This window comes from Centroberyx gerrardi, chromosome 3 (genome assembly GCF_048128805.1).
Source record: "Centroberyx gerrardi isolate f3 chromosome 3, fCenGer3.hap1.cur.20231027, whole genome shotgun sequence".
Classification (NCBI taxonomy): Eukaryota; Metazoa; Chordata; class Actinopteri; order Beryciformes; family Berycidae; genus Centroberyx; species Centroberyx gerrardi.
The window spans coordinates 9,562,798-9,579,917 of NC_135999.1; the positions used below are offsets into that span (position 1 = coordinate 9,562,798).

At 43.9% G+C, this 17,120-nt stretch overlaps 3 protein-coding genes across 11 annotated transcripts in view; 2 read left to right on the top strand and 1 right to left on the bottom strand.

The window, feature by feature from the left end:
- Positions 1-5,750, top strand: part of rbm47 (RNA binding motif protein 47) — a 30,508-nt gene extending 24,758 nt beyond the window's left edge. For all 9 annotated transcript variants that reach the window (XM_078290558.1, XM_071911385.2, XM_071911384.2 and 6 more), the window contains 2 exons: positions 1,456-1,646; positions 2,068-5,750. In XM_078290558.1, coding sequence (XP_078146684.1) covers positions 1,456-1,646; positions 2,068-2,319 — 443 coding nt within the window. In that variant the 3' untranslated portion in view covers positions 2,320-5,750. The remainder of the gene's footprint in view (positions 1-1,455; positions 1,647-2,067) is intronic.
- A 2,373-nt stretch (positions 5,751-8,123) lies between these two features.
- Positions 8,124-14,035, top strand: zfp91 (ZFP91 zinc finger protein, atypical E3 ubiquitin ligase). Its single transcript, XM_071911406.2, has 12 exons — positions 8,124-8,825; positions 9,175-9,212; positions 9,453-9,569; positions 10,032-10,077; positions 10,582-10,692; positions 10,777-10,863; positions 11,010-11,189; positions 11,525-11,575; positions 11,805-11,883; positions 12,062-12,176; positions 12,269-12,368; positions 12,519-14,035. Exons 1-12 carry the CDS (start codon positions 8,419-8,421, stop codon positions 13,495-13,497), a joined length of 2,310 nt encoding a protein of 769 aa, XP_071767507.1. The 5' UTR covers positions 8,124-8,418; the 3' UTR covers positions 13,498-14,035.
- A 513-nt stretch (positions 14,036-14,548) lies between these two features.
- Positions 14,549-16,174, bottom strand: LOC139921214 (uncharacterized). Its single transcript, XM_071911408.2, has 2 exons — positions 15,877-16,174; positions 14,549-15,487 (listed from the first exon to the last, which is right to left on the bottom strand). Exons 1-2 carry the CDS (start codon positions 15,957-15,959, stop codon positions 14,788-14,790), a joined length of 783 nt encoding a protein of 260 aa, XP_071767509.2. The 5' UTR covers positions 15,960-16,174; the 3' UTR covers positions 14,549-14,787.
- Positions 16,175-17,120: the final 946 nt, after the last annotated feature.

The following is a 17,120-nucleotide window of genomic DNA, read 5'->3' on the forward strand; positions in this document are numbered from 1 at the left end:
CTTATAATGTAAACAGTTATTTTGCAGATGTTGAGGAAAAGAGTTAGCAACAGCAGCTCCTTTAGCTTCCTTGGCTATACCACTGTTTTGCTCAAGACTGGAGTTGAAATGCAGGCGCTCCTCACCAAATAAAGATTCTCTTTCTCTTTTTCCATTAATTCCTTCTCTATTCTGTCCATTCTACTCTGATCAATGAAGTGTCTCTTAAAGGACAATACCGGTGTCATTTAGAGTTGTAGCCCATTTAGTTCTGTCTACATTTAGTTTACATTTCCCCAATCATTTTGCAATGCATGCTGTATGTAATTTGATTTTTTAACATGTTTTTCATTTCGTTTATAAAATACAAACTTCACAGCGTCAAAATGAACTGCTGTTCCGGCTAACAAAGACGCCTCAAATAAGATGACATGGATATGACAATAAAGTTTACAAGGCAACATGTTTTTAGGGATTATTTCCTGGGAGCATTTCTTCCTGTGGGTGTCAGATTATTGACAGTAAGCAGAGCGTAATATGATGTGTGCACTGATATGAAAACACTAGTCGAGATGTGAAAAAACTTGTGAAAATGAAAGAGAATCTTTGACAAAACCAAATTAAGGCTTCACATTTACTGTGATGGATTATCTAACTCTGTGGAAGTTGTTTTTCATACTGTACAAAAATGAATGGCAGCAAATGGCTTCTTCTGAGGGGAAAACAAGCTCTGATATCTCCAACTACACTGAGGTTTTGCAGACACAACCAGAAATAATGTAAAGGAGAGAGGCAGCCTAGAGGATTGGCACAATTAAAAAAAAAAATACCGGTATTATCCTTTAAGCTTCAAGTCAACACAAATGTTACTAAACCGACCAGATTGGCTAACTTTTTTGCAATATAATCTTTGCATTGAACTATGTGGCCCTATTAGTCATGTCACTTAGTGGCTGATCAGAGGCCCATTTTGTAAAGTGGATTTTCTTGATGCTCCTTCTGGAATGATTTGACCCCAATCTGGTCCTCAATCCCAGTCTGTGTTGAATCACAGGATCACAACCAGTTTGAAAGGACTTTTGTCCATCTGAAACAATGAGTGATGTTGTGTTAGCTGTGTGTGCATGTGTGTGTGTGTGTGTGTGTGTGTGTATGTGTTGGAGCATTGGGGTTAATCCAGAGTTGAGCGCCATCATAATCCGAATCACACCCCAACACCAACTTGTGTAACTTCTTATTTTTTCCCCTTCTTGCCTAAATAGTATCCTTCAACCTTTCTAACTGTTGTTTTTCTTTAGTGCTTAAGTTTTCCCCACTTTTTCATCGATCTTTCTTCCTTCTTAAGTACGCCTGTGTCTGTTTTGAGCATCCGTGCATGCATGTGCTCATCTGTGTCATTTCCTCGCTATATTCTGTCGTCTCTGCAGCCGTCCCGCCTATTATCCCGCCCTCATCTTTGTGTCTCTCTATGCGCAGTGGCCTTGCAGACTCTGGGCGGTCAGTACCCAGTGTTCAGTGCGGCTCCTGCAGCCAAGCTGATGGAGGAGGGGAAGATGCATGCAGTGGAGCACCTGATCAACCCTCTGGCCATGCAGCACCCTGAACACACCACCGCTCCTGCTGCCGCAACCGTCCTACCTGCAGTCTCTACGCCTCCACCCTTCCAGGTGCACATACGATACGATACGATAGAACTTTATTGTCAGATTTCTCTGAAATGTATTATGCATCATAGCAAATTTCTGACAATAAAGTTCTATTGTAGTGATGCAGACAGTTTTACACACACACACACACACACACACACACACACACATACTGTTTAACAATTTATATTGATAAGGAGGCTGAAAGTCCAACCTCATCTCATGGCAAATCTGTGTGTTGCAGATATTTGTGTAAGACCAACAATAAATTATTGTGCGTGCACTGTTGGTTGGTCACAGTATGGAGTCATAATTTACAAAAAAAAAAGAAGTTTTCATGGCTTAAAAACATGCAATTGAGTACATCAAGTTCAAAATTCAGTGTGAGAAAATCCCTCCTTGCCCCAATTTATTGTGTCCCTCCTTCTCCTGCATTTCCCAGGGTCGCCCCATCACTCCGGTCTATGCCATGGCGCATAACGTACAGCGCATCCCTGCCGCCGGTGGCCTGTATGGAGCCAGCTACGTCCCCATCACCAACTACGCCGCCAACACAGCCGCCCTGGCCGCTCTGCAGAAGAATGCGGCGGTCGCGGCCGCGGCGTACGGAGGGTACGCGGGCTACGCCATGCCGCAGGCCTTCCCTGCCACGGCCTTCCAGGTCCCCATCCACGATGTCTACCAGACATACTGATCCTGAAGCTGAGATAGCATAAGCGACACGTGCTGTCTTGGCTGTGACTGATCAACCACCAACATCTGAACAATGTACCGTTTGTCCCATCACATCTAAACATTCCTTGACCTTGTGTGAACCTCCGAGCTCTGTGAGGGAATGTTTGTTCAACGTGACAGATGCTGAAAAGATGTCAACCTGGCTAATACCTGTCCCACCTATTGGCCTCAGCATATCCTGGACCCAAGGCCAGTTAATTATACGGCATCAGCATCCCCCACTGAAACCACTGAATAATTATAACGGACGAACAAGACAAACCATACACTGAGGAAGCCTACTTGTCTCTGTTAACACTCCTCTCCCCCGACAATAAGCATAACTCACAATAACAACAGTCACCACTCAGTCCCCCCCCCCACCCCCCCGCTTCTCTCCAGCCATGTTGCTGTGGCAACAAGAACACTGAAGGTACATTCAAGTATTTATGAAGAGAAGATACATATTTAAGGTTTTATTCTCTGTAGGCCTCTCTTTTTATTTAGGGGGTGATATTTGTTCTCTGGAGTAGGAAAGAGATGTCATTACACTATGTTTTAAACTTTCTACAAATTATAATTAAAAAAAAAAAAACCTTGGGGGAGAAAAAAAAGTACAAAATTAATTGAAAGAAAAAAAAAGTACTACAAGAACTACTGACCAGAGAGGATACCACTGAAGACAACTGTTTTTGGATATGCTAAAAGTTTTTGTTTTAGTATTTTTCATTAACATAGAGTATTCTAGAGAATTCTATGTAGGTAATGCTGTCCGTCCATGCTGGTTGAAAGAGTATACTTCAAAGATGCCTGTTTGGTATTTTTGGTTTATTTAGTTTTGTTTGTGTTTTTGGTTATCTTTAAATGAAGGTTATGAGTGTTGTGTTTATTTGCCTATAACTAGTTTGCATATTTGTAAGTCTTTGCTTTAACCTTTTCAAACATATATCTTGGTCTGTTTTAAGAAACCTTGCCAACTAAATAATGTTTTTGTGATAGATTCCTTGGGGAACAAATACTAGAGAAAACAAACTGAAGTCAACTGGAAAGCTTTGCCAATGATGGGTGACAAAGGTGGCTTATCTATCATTTTGATACACAGTAACATCATGTGCAACTACTTGAGGGCTTTCTTAGATAGATTTGTTTCCCATCCTTAGATATTGTGCTAACTTGATCTTTGCCAGGAGACTAAGACTGAACTGATATTACTTGTTTTTTTTCTCATTTATGTATGTCATTATTATTATTTTTTGCATTGTTTGACTCTTGAAAGGTGAACAAATATGGACAGAAATGAGAGACATTTTCCTGTATGGACTGGAGCACACTGTCACTGAAAACGCTCCTGTGTTTGCCACTGCTCACCAAGCAACTAAAAAAGCTAAGGCTACACTCCAGTCGACTTCACACTATAAAGATTGTCTCGGCCTTACAGTGCCTTACATCTCCATGTGCTACTCTACTACTCCATCTCCTTCCACTGTGCCTTTTATAACGAAGCCTGTATGTTCGGCACAGAAAGGAAAGACGTTCATCTTTCTTTTCCATTCATGTTTCCGATGAACCGGATTTGTTTTATTGTACTAGCATGGTGAGACTTGTAGTAAGGAAACTAGGTTTCAGTTCCTACAGTCAGAAGTGACAAGGCTACCTCTCTCCTGTAGTCTCTTCTCTGGACGCCTAACACTCCGCATGTCATTCTCTCTCTTTCTCGTCCTCCGACTCTGCTTGACCGAGGTGCACTTAACCGTATTTATAAAAAGGCAAGAGATTTGCCACTTTCAGATGAAGAGATATTTAATACTGAGCATGATTTCATGTGTGAACGGGGTTCGGTTGGTGTTTTTCAATGCCTGTGTGTTTCCTCGCGGATAAAGCATAAAACATAAAAATAACCCCTATGAATGTCTAGTAGGCACTTTTAAACTCTGCTGTGTGTTGAAAACAAGTGTAATATTTGACTGGGAATAACTGGAGCAATACCTCACACCAACATACTCAAGTAGCCATGCATGTACTACAACACACACAAACACAAATGCATGCACACAGCTGCTGATCATGAAGTCACACTCCAAAACAGCCATTTTTCTTTTATATGAGAGCATGAAAAGCATTTGTACGCTGGCTAGTATTTCTAAACCATCCAAATAGTTGAGTGAAAGGAATTTTCCATTCCAATCTTCTTTTTTATTTATTCCTTGTGTTTGAGAGGAGTTTGTTTGCTCGTGTCCAATTATCTCCTTGGTCTATTTGATTTTAGATTACATTTTATGCACAAAACAACGGGATGAGTTTGACTTTTTTTTGTAAACGCAGAGGACGGTTTTGAATTTGAGATTGTGAGTGAGATCATAACTAAGTTAATGGTCTTCCTTAAAGAACTGTCCTTAACTCATCGGATATTACCACAGCAAATAAGACATTTAAGTCCCATCTCTTTCCATCTCGAAGTAACACTTTACTACTTCTCTCCCCTCTGAAACTGGATTTTGACTTAGAAAATAAACTGCTGATAACTGCTTTTATTATTTTCTTGTATGATGACAATAAGTCAGGATATATTTAATATATGCATTACGTGTGTTGTGTATGAAGTGAGAAGAAAAGGTATAATATATTCTAAAACATTTTTTTCTTTTCTTTATATACACCTTATTTAGGGATAAAAGTCAGAGTAACAAAAAAAGGTAGAAAAAAATATTTTTTGCCAAAGTGTCCAATAGTTTTTGAACATTCAAGGTTATCATGTTTTGTTTTGTTTATTTTGTTATGTGTATTATGCTATTAGCATGTGCTATTTTGAACTGGATTTGGTGTTGTGAGTGGGAGCGCGATAGTGTTATGGCCTCTGCCCTCCCTATTCTTCTAAATGGTACCAACAGCCAAGACTTGAACCTGGTCCATACAGGCGTCACAGCCCATGAGCAAAACCTCCTGCCTGTGTGTGCCGCACTCTATCGACACATACAGTTTAGGGCTGAGCTATGTGAGTCTTGGCTGTAGGAGTCCGCAGCTATGGAAAGGTCTTCATGTCTTAGCCGGCAGAGCGCGGCCGCCTGCGTCCCCTCCAGCTCTCCGCTCTTGCTCTGCCTCCCACTCAGAACACCTGCTTGACTCTCTGTTGCCTGCATTTCACCCGCGCCGCATGCAGCTGCAGGACTGACGACCTCCTCCTGCTGCGGCGGTGCGGAGCTAGACATGCCTAGTTGAAGATAGGTGTTAACATGTAAACTGTTGCTAGTGTGTGCCTTATTGCCAAGATGTGCCCTTCGCTGTACCTTTGTAGGCCTATGCAGACTTTTTTTTTCTATCAGAAGGTTTGTTTAAAAAAAAAAAAAAAGAAGCTTATTCAGCATTGTTATATTTATAGTGATAAAGTAGTTAAATAAAGCATTTTGAAAAGGATGTGATGCTGTGTCGTTCATTCTGTTTGTGTCATATCCATTGTGTCTTCTTCTACACTACTGCTCCGCCTCAGGCCTCGCTGTGGCATTGAAGCTTTGATTATGTAATCTAAAAGTGTCTAAAATTGTCGTTTTAAATCAAACTGCTTAAGATAACTAGGCAAAAAGTTCAGATATAATAATTATTGGGCTCTACACAGATCATTCCAGAACGGGCCAGTTTCTTGAAGTGTTGAGAGGCAGAGGACTTTGAGTCTGACCTTTGTGAATGGAAACCCATCCCTGACCTCATACATCAGCTATTCTTAAGCAATGTGTCGTTGTGGGACGAGGAGAGGGCACAGTGTTTGGTGAATGTTTCATAAACCTCTCTCCGGCAGGTCAACTTTACTCTGGAAACACGCTCTAACCCCAAAAGAAGATAGTAAGGATTTTAAGAGCGTACATGCAGTATAGTGTCGTCAACAGTTTGCACATGGAGTTTGTCACCACCTATCAGCTAACTGGTCACCTGTTACCATTAACAGGGTGAAGTAAACACACACAGTAAAGCCACACTTACAGTAAAGCCACCTCAACCATTTCTCCACCCCCGCATGGTGGTTTGTAGGAAGTGTCACCACAGAGCAGTGTTTTCATTATGATGTACAGAGGTGGGGACTCGAGTCACATGACTTGGACTAGAGTAAGAATTGGAATTGCCTGACACTTGACTTGATGTATGAAGAGAAGACTTGAGAATTGACTTGGGTTCTGCTGACTTGGGACTTTACTTTGATGACTTTACTTTGATGACTTGCAAAGGTTTCTTAACTCTCAAAAGATACAAATGACTTTGATTGAAAGTGATTGAAAGTGATTTGAGAAGAGATTTATTCCACCAGACAACTGAATTTAAATTCTGTTTTGCCAATTTGTATGGAACTATTGAAATTATTGAAGTTGAAACTGATTATAGAAACCACATTTATGATCCACTTACCAAGTTTTTATACTATTAAAACCATATTGCATTGAAAAGTCCTAGATATTTAGTTTTCTTTAAGATATTAAATTGGTACTGGACTCTTGATTTGTTCTGACTTGACTTCTTGCACATTTAGACTTGAGACTTGTGCCTCAAGACTTGAGACTGACCTGGGACTTGAGCAAAGTTGACTTGGTCACACCTCTGTCAATGTATGGTTAATAAGAGGTTTGGCCCACACTGCGTAACTGTAATAGACTACTGCAGCTATGTCCAACTATATAGAAGAGCCGACCAAGAGTGGGTTTACTTCCAAATTGCTTAATGTGTTAGGAATATAATCTCCAACATACTGCTATGATAAAGATAACAAGAGCATACGTACTTTATTATATGGATGGGTGGCAGGAGAAAGATTGAATTACATTTGAAGCCTGGTTAAGGAGGATTTGTGCCATCAGAAGGGTGTTCAATGTTTGCGACAACGTTGCCATCTAGTGGCAAACACACTTCATCAGCCTGAAGCGGAGCTGTGGTGTCTGGACAGTGCAGTTTTTCAGCGGCAGCCATGTTAGCTCCACAGTCCTGCAGAATATTATTAGGAAGCATTTCAAACATTATGAATCACATTTAGAGTCTCGAAGTTGAATAACTGAACCGTTAGTTCACATAACATGTTCTACAAAGCAACATCAACAAGAGACACGTTTTTGAACGGGGAATCTTGAGTAATTTCGGGCTGAAAGAAAATAGTCATTTTCAGCTGATTTGTGTGTGTGTGTGTGTGTGTGTGTGTGTGTGTGTGTGTGTGTGTGTGTGTGTGTGTGAGAGAGAGAGAGAGAGAGAGAGAGAGAGAGAGAGAGAGTGAGTGAGATGGACACACATTCTGCATGTCTGAAAAGGTTGATGGCTCAATTTTGCCATGAATTGTATTATTTGTATTAATAATAATAATAATAATAATAATAATAATAATAATAATAATTATTATTATTATTATTATTATTATTAGTCATGCTGAAGGAATTGCATTGACAATTGTATGCAGTCTAATATATTATGTGCTTATTTGTTTTCAAGTGCCATTTTAAAATAACACACAAAACAAACATCAATCGCGTTAAATCAAGGTCCAAGCTGTGTTGATCTAACGGCACTACAGTTCCCATAATGCTGCGGACAACCATCTATGCGCGTGCTGCTTTTGCACAGCTGCTGCTCTTTCTGCAGATCTATGAACCACGTAGCTCGGCCGACTCGTTCTGTCGAATACGAGAGGAAATCCACATGATTTTTTTCAGGTGCTAAAATGCGTTGCCGCTCGTGAATCTAACCTTGGTTTTATTTTTGGCTTAAAGGAGACGCAACAAAGCGCACAAAATGGTTGTGCTCCAGGCCCGGGCGAATAAGTAGGTTTACTATAGCTTTAAGAACGCGAAAATAGTGTCTGCTTCTTTAAAATTATATCCGTTTATTACTGAATAGATAATTAAGAAAAGTTTTCAATTTATAATCAATACATTTAAGCATATAATTTGCGACGAACCCAACGCATTCTGTGAAATATGTCACACTGTTGGGTAAAGGCCTCTTGCAATCAAAACGTCTTTAAACCAGATCGGTTCCGTTTTTCCTCAAATTGCAAGTAAACCTGCTCAAGTGTGTGCGGAATCTGCGGTAGGGGAGAAGGGTCCACACGGTGATGGAGCCGGGCGGCGACCGAACCGGGGATGTAAGTACAGGGGAAGAACCGGTGGAGGACAAGGCCGCCGAGCAAACCCCGGCGACCGGTACACCCGTCACCCCGCGGAGGGGGCTGAGAGAGCGGGGAGCGGGCCGTCCGAGGTCCGGCGTCTCCGCCTCCCCGGACGTGAACGGAGCCGCGCCGAGCCCCCAGAGCTCCGGCAGGGTTTTGCGAGACCGGTCGACCAGGGCAGTGCCGGCCTGGCTGAAGGACAGCAAGAGCGACGACGAGGACGAACCGAGCCCGGACACAAGCGCGACCAAGCGGAGGAAAGTTTCCAACTCCAGGCGGAGGAAAACCGCAGAATCTGCAGGTTCGGCGGAGCCAGACGGAGAGGTCGCAGGTGACAGCCTCCAGGCGAAAGAGTAAGTTTTGACTCACTAGTTTTGGCCACTACACTGCTGTTTCTAACACACCGGGCCTGGGCCGCAGCTTGACATGAACTTGTAGCTTTTGTCGGTGGGGTCAGGTCCTGTCAAAAGCACGCCTTCAGGATAGCTCGTCCCCTTTCTATAGTCCTGTATGGGGAGGGTGGGGTAAGACTCACCTGGCTTTCCAATTTGCCAGCTTTTCATTGGATGCTGCAAGCTGCAACTTCTGTATGCCTAGTGTCATCTGTCTGAGGTGTGCATGAATGAAGGTGTGCCACTCTATGGAATAATAAACTTAATTAATTAGTTTTTCTAATCTCTCTCCTCTGTCTCCCCCCTGCAGCTCAGGGGACCTTAAGAAACCTGCCACAGATGCTCCAGGTAATCTGCCTCATATTGCATAACAAACAGAAATGTTAAATACAAAACTCTTGGTGTGTCTTGTGCTGCATTTGAAGTTAAACGTCACCCGCTGCCTATGGGATTACAGGTGTATTTGGATTATATGTGTAATTGAAACAGTGTTGGTGTGTGTGGATGTGTGTGTCTGCACATGCCTCTACAACACCTCATGGCATATGTTTGATGGCATGCTTCTGCCCCTCCCAACCCCCACCCCAGTTCTTCCCTCTAGGCGTCCCCCAGCCCAGCCCCGTGCCAAACCCCCCTCTGGCAGGGCGGCCAGGGGCTCTGCCAAGCCCGTGTGTAAGAGTGAACCTGGCACAGAGAATCCAGCTGGTGAGCAGCCTGTTGACAATCAGCTGCCATGCTTCAGTATCTGGGCCTCTAGTCTCAAAGCATCCCAGAGCAGGAGCACTTACACAATCATGCTGACTACTTTTCTCTATCATCTTATACTATAAAAAACAACTGTGAAGTCTAGACCCGTTCTCTTACTATTGGAAGGTTGTGATCCAGGGTCTTCAGGATCTTCAGTGTAGCAAATAAGTTCAGTATAGCCATGTGAGTTTAAATCTGGGTTCAGTTCCATTATTACTTAGATTAAAACTACATGCACATAATGCATCAGACTACACTGTAATGATTGCATACTTTATGCAAACATATGTTTTACCAAATGTTGCATCGTGTTAAACAAATGTGTAAGTCTATCCTGAAAATAAGTAGTGGCAAAGAGCCATTTTGTTGTCTTGCCTCTTGTTCATGACTTCTTTCTTTCTCTCTCTTTCTCTCCTGTAGCAGTGGATGGAGAGGTGAATACCAAGGAGGAGTACAGTCATGAAGTGTGAGTATACAGTCTTATATTGTGGTGCTCAAACACTGCCAGGGTTGAGGGTTTGACTCCCATTATGGCCACCCATGCTAAAATTGTATTGATTCACCAAATGGCATAACTTGTACGGTTAAGTTATACATTAAAGATGCTATGTGCAGGATTTTCTCAACAATATATTTATCTTTGATGCCAGAAATAGATAATCCCACAGTAATAAACAGTAACCCAGAAAAACTAGCAAGGATGAGAAATATTGGAATGTGCTGATAGAAAGCCACAGCAGCTAGAACACAACACAGATGGTCATTATCACATTTAAAAATATTTAGAGAGAATCGTACACGGAGTAGTTGTAACTATTAAGGAGTTGCATGACACATTGGTGAGTTTATATCTTATTCTCATCTTTATGGCCCAGAGGCCTTTTGGCACTTATGTTGCTGTGTGTGTGTGTGTGAATGAGAGTGAGACCTTAGTTCTGTTTTCATGACCACTGCCCCACCTCTATCCCAGTGAGAAGAAGGAGGAGGAAGGTGGGGATGTTGATGATTCAGTCCTGGATGATGAAGAGGCTCCATTTCAGGACGACCCAAGCGACCTCAACTACCAGCCGCAGAGTCAGAGGTAGAGAAAAAAAACCCAAACGCATCACTCGACCCTGTGCGGGAAGTGGGAATTCCTGTTTTGAGGAGATTGTTTATTTTTCAGCGGTGTGGAAGAGGGCCTCAGCAGCGATGAAGATGTTCCCTTCAGAGACGACTTGAACGACCAGAGCTACGACCCCAAGGCTGAGAGGTTGTGTGTGTGTGTGTGTGTGTGTGTGTGTGTGTGTCTTATGTGTGTGAGATTTCCATATACAAAACACTTACTCTACAGACTGAGGCACTAGTGTTTTGTTTTTGTTGCTCAATCCTTGGATTTCTCTCTTTCTGCTCTGTCAGAGACGCCCCCAAACCAAAGCGCAGGGCCCCTCCGAGGCAGAAGGAGAAGAAAGAGAAAGCACCGGCAAAAGAGAAGGAGGTTGCAGAGATAAAGATCGAAGGCTCAGACAACCTGGAGAGCATGGAGGAGGAGGTGAAGCTGGAGGAGGAAACGGGGGAGGACCCGGACGCACCCAGGAAGTAAGCACGGCACTAACCGGTCCGTGTGTAACGAGTAGGGAAGATTGTCACTGGGGCGCGTTCACATCACACACGTCGATCATGAGCTGCAGCTGCACCTTTGCTCTCTGATTCTCACTTTGCATGTGACATACTGCCAAACCTTTCATCCTGGGACAGCACTATTCTCTCCTGCTGATTCCAGCTTCAATCTGAACATGTGTGGTTCCAAAGCTGCATTATGAGCCTTAGCCCTTTTCATACTGGCTTTTGTATTCTGTATCTTAACAGAACCATGCTGAGATTTTCCATTATAAGCCGATGAATTTCATTTCAATTCTTTCTTTCTGTGTCAGGAGACGCAGGCGAAAGAAAGATGAGAAAGCTCCACGGCTGCCAAAGAGAAGGTGAAATTGATGTCTCTTTTTGGTTTTTATCTCAGAGGTTTTTACACGATTCCTTGGCTCCTCTTTGATCAGGTGATGGAGATGATAGAGGAGGAATGGCACACCGTATCCACCTATGTTTTTTTTTTTTTTTTAGTGGGCATGTGAAATTTGACAAAAGACCTTGATAGTTATCTAGTATTTAGGTTTCAGCAGTGTAACATTTCATTGATGTGTCCCGCCCACACAGGAAGAAGCCCCCGGTGCAGTATGTGCGCTGTGAGATGGAAGGATGCGGCACAGTCCTGGCTCATCCTCGCTACCTACAGGTCCGTCATGGCAACCACATAATCCCCATGAAAACTCTTTGTCAGTTGGAATACAGTTCATAGAAGCCCAGCCTTTGCTATATAAACATTTTACACTGACAGATTTGTGTTTTATCTTCCCCTTCCATCTAACAGTCTCTAATATTCTCTTTGTTTATATGTTTCCTTTTCCACTCAGCACCATATTAAGTACCAGCACTTGCTCAAGAAGAAGTATGTGTGTCCTCACCCTTCTTGTGGAAGGCTCTTCCGACTACAGAAACAGCTGTTGCGTCATGCAAAGCACCACACAGGTACACACATACACAAAACATGAATTCACTTTTTGTTATTTTTAAAAATGAATGTAGATGGAGAACATCAGTACTTTGTTTTGTGATTCCAGACCAGAGGGACTACATCTGCGAGTTCTGCGCTCGCGCCTTCAAGAGCTCCCACAACCTGGCTGTGCACCGCATGATCCACACAGGAGAGAAGCCCCTTCAGTTAGTGCCTCCCTTTTCATAATTTACCTCGTTCATTTGCTCTCTTAGTTCAGACATTCGTAATATTCCGTTTTCCTAGATTACTGACTTGCATTTCTTATCTTAGCATCACTTCCTCACTCCTTTATCCCTGCCTGTCCCATGTAACAGGTGTGAGATCTGTGGCTTCACCTGTCGCCAGAAGGCCTCTCTCAACTGGCACATGAAGAAGCACGATGCTGACGCCACCTATCAGTTCTCCTGCTCCATCTGCGGCAAGAAGTTTGAGAAGAAGGACTGTGTGGTGGCCCATAAAGCCAAGAGTCACCCGGAGGTACTGATCGCCGAGGCCCTGGCAGCCAACGCTGGCGCCCTCATCACAACCCCCGCCTCCCTGCTGGAACTGCAGGGAAACCCTGTGCAAGCGGAGGTTGCCAGCCTGGACGTGAGCCAAGTAGGGCAGGCCGGGCAGGTGGCGCAAATGAGCCATGTGGGGCAAGTCGGGCAGCAGGTGGCACAAGTGGCTGAGGTGTCCCAGATGGGTCAAGTGGCCCAACAAGTGAGCCACCAGGTGGTGTTGCTGGGTCAAGACCAGAGCCTCCATACCATGCAGGTGCCAGTGACCATCGCCCTGTCCCCCATCGACCCCCCTTCGCCCGCCGACAGCCAGCAGCAGACCCACCTCCAGCTCCAGATGCCCCTCCAGTTCGTGCAGGCCGCTCAGCAGTCACAGCAGCAGCCCCAAATCCAGCAGCTGACCCTCCATTCCGGCTCGGTGGTGACGCAGCACCAACCCCAGCTGCAGCAGCTGCCCCTTCAGTCATATTCCTCGCAGCAGCAGCAGCAGGGCCAAACACAAATCCTCCACATGACCTTCCAGCCTGTCAGCCAGTCCCAGACCCACATTCAGCAGATCCCCATACTCGCCACCCCTCAGCAGCTTCAGACCCTGCAGACTGCCACCCCCAGCCCTCCTCTTCTCTCCCCGTCCCAGGTTCCAGGCTCCACCAACGGGGAAAGCTTTATTCTAGACACATCAGTGCTGTCTTCCTCCTCTCCGTCAGCCAACTCCCTCCAGCAGACGGACGTGGTGGGGGAAGGGGGCGTGGTCTGGGAGCAGACGGGACAAGTTCTGGGAAGTTCTGACTGACAGCACCGAGGGACGCGTGCAACAGGCACTCATGTAAAAGAGGAAGGGTGCGCATAGATAGAGGCTAACTATGTTATCAGTGACCCTATATACTGTAATGCAATGTTTGAGATACATGTAGGATCACCAGTATATTATGTACTATTCACCCATAGTCACCCTTTGGTAGCTTTTTAGATTTATCTGTATCAGGGAAAGATATGTATGTGTGTCTGTATGTGTAAGTTGTTGCCTTTGTACATAAAGTGAAATAATGTTAGTCCTCTAAACTTAACAGGCCTTTTACGTGAGTGTGTGTATTGATGCTGAAATCTGTTCTAGGACGATATGTTGCACTATTGCAAAGCCCATGCTATTATGCAATAATATAGCATATCTCCAAGTAAAATACAGCACATCAATTTAGACTTAATGTGTGGCATCATCAGGGTTCCTACAATAATATCAAGTCAACTTTATTTATGGAACAATTTAAACACAAAACACTTTGTTACAAGGTGCTCCACAAGGTTTAAAGAAAATAACATAACAGAAAACTAATCTAAAAAGACAAAACATTTGAAAACCTGGAAAAGTCATAGACTGAAAAAGTTGTTTCAGACCTGGAAAAGATAAGAAAAATTATGGATATCCTAAAGGTTTTGGTAATGTCATGAAACTTGCTTCACCGTCCTTTCTGCTGCTGGGCAAATGTTTACCGTCAAGCTCGGCTGCTGGTAGATTTAATTGGCCGTGAAGGAATAATAACCGGCATAATGGATTTCCTGCTCATACAAGTTCCAGGTAGTTGTAGGTAGCCAAACGATGACCTTGGGACATTCAAATCAGATATACACCCAAAAAGTAATGGAAAGCACAGTAATCTAATTAGTTCATGGAAATTGCACTAAGTCACGGAACAGTCCTTGAAAAGTCATGTAGTTTGATGAGCAAAAACATGTAGGAACCCCTGATCACGTGTCAACATTGAATCTACACCCTTCTGATTTGTGATGTAGGACATGTGGTAGAGCAGACACAAAAACTGTTCATTTATATGATGTAAATAAATGTCTTAACATTTAGAGAAAGTGTATTCCTTTTGGGGAACAAAACATCACACACCACCACATTTATTTTTCTCCTGAACTTTTCAAACACAAAGAGAGAATGCCTGAGTCGTTAATTCATCCTACGGTGGAAGTACACAAATTCTACACAGACACACACACACTCGGAGCACATATGTAATCCCTTACATACTATCACTGTATTGCTTATGGGGCAGTGTCATAGCTTATACGACATCCCTCAGGACATATTCAGGCGCTCTCTGTTCCTCTGTGTAGCATACTGCTTCATGGCTCGTTTGGGAGGGATCAAGGTGTTACTCAATCCTACCCTCCTCTTCTTCCCTTGTTGCCCCTCCGTCTCTCCCTCTTCTGTCTCCTGGTGGGGGATCCCAGAGCCTCCAGCATGGGAGTCAACCTGAGCTGGCATTTCATCGCCCGCAGCGGGGTGAAAGTCACTGGGAGTGACTGAGGTCTGGAGGTCACTGTCATGAGCAAACTTGCATTTGATCCCGAACCTGCACCTCCCGTCTTTCCTGTACGCCACACACATACTCTTGCCTCCTATCTGGGAGGGCTTGGCGTGCATTGTGAGGGGGACGTGCTTCTGCAGAGCGCTGAGCTTCTGGTCTGCCTGAGCCTTGAAGGGGTTGGCAAACACACTGCTGCCAGAGCAGGCGCCGAGAGGCGGAGGGGGCAGTTTGTTGGGAGTGAGGGAGCTCAGGGAGGGAGCGGGGAGGGTGGGCCGGCACGGCGCAGCAGGGGCGGCTGCTGGTGCTCTTGCTGCTGCCGGGGGACATGGTGGTGGAGGAGACGGCTCCGTGTCCTCTTCCTCGGCCTCTGATTCACTACCTGACTCACTGGAAGCTGAGCCAGACTCCAGCAGGAAGTTGCGGGTCTTCTTGGCGGCTGCTGCTCCATCACCCAGCTCCCTCCCAGAACTTCAGAGGAAAGGGGACAGAGAGAGAGAGAGAGAGAGAGAGAGAGAGAGAGAGAGAGGGAGAGGGGGAGAAAGAGAGAGAGAGAGAGAGGGGGGGGAGAGAGAGAGAGAGAGAGAGAGAGAGAGAGAGAGAGAGAGAGGGAGAGAGGGGGAGAAAGAGAGAGAGAGAGAGAGGGGGGGGAGAGAGAGAGAGAGAGAGAGAGAGAGAGAGAGAGAGAGAGGGGGTGGGGTGGGGGGGGGAGTTTCAGGATTTGGTTTAGACTGGGACAGGAGAAAGAGCACCAACCTACCGGTATGTCGACTCATTTAACTAGCAATGTGTTGACTTAAGTTATATGCTATAATATGTAAGCTAGACGACTGCAAATGCTTTTTGAAGTGGATACTTACCCAACTTTTCCGTTGTTTACATCATCTACATCCCCTTCACTGTCAGACTCGGACGACACTCCGTAGCCAACGAGAGAGTTCATGTCAGTGAGATCACCTGAAGTTAAGCTAGCTAGCTTGTTAGCTTGGTATCAAAAATAAAACCCGATAGTACTCTCTCTGGGAAAACTCGCATACGATATTAAACAGCTGAAGTTGCCATAATAATGCAGTGGAAAAACATTTAATTCGGTCTTATTTCCTCCTCTGTAGAAACATCCGAGCTCCCAATATCTTTAAATCAACTAACGTTAGCTACGGTAGTTTAGCAGCGGCTCAGTGTTTACATACACGCGTGCCTCCACTGCCACCTAGAGCGCAGGCGTGGTATTACACCCTTAAGTCATACAGGGTTTAAAAATTATGACCGTCAACCACAAGTTAACTGTGCCAGTGCATGCTTATGAGCTGCATCATGACAGTTAACCGTTAACCACTGAAGCTAAAATTTAACAGCACACATACTGCACCTGTTACCTATTTACGTCTACATGGTAACGAGTTGGATACTGTGGCAGTTTTTACAATTTTCTACCATGTAAGATGATATCCCTTATGAAAAAGAACTACAGTAATCCTATAATGTATTTCAGGAGTATAATATATAAATATCACAGAAAAACTTTGCTATATGTCAAAAAACGTTCCATAAAAAATAATTTAGTAATACCAAAAAACAATAAATTACAACAAGGTCAGTGTAAACTCACTAGTGAGTATCACAGACGCACTATACGTCCCTATTATTATTTATTCTAGTGATTTCTGGTTAGAGATGCCTAGGGAGGATTACAAATTGCCTGCTGTAAATCGGTAATGTCATCTAAAGGAACTCTTAAACTCAATAAGGTAATGTTATTACATATAGTTAGCTCTAATTTCGGATAGCTTTGAGGCTAAAATTCATATAATATGCAGCTAAACGAACCATCTATTCCAATTTAGAGACAGCTGTTGAAGGGATACACTGTAGGCAACCTGTCCTCACTATCTGCAACAACAAGGCTGCTAATCCTGTCCTGGCAGTAAGCTTGACAGCTCCCTTAAAGTGGAGCAATCCTAAGGAAACATCTCTATAATATTCCTATAGTTTACTATTTTGTCCGTGATAGTCATAAATGTGTAATAGTGACTTTATCATACTTTATGGTGTCACTATAATATTCCCTACAGGGACTTTTAGTTTTTGCTGTGATGTTTGTATT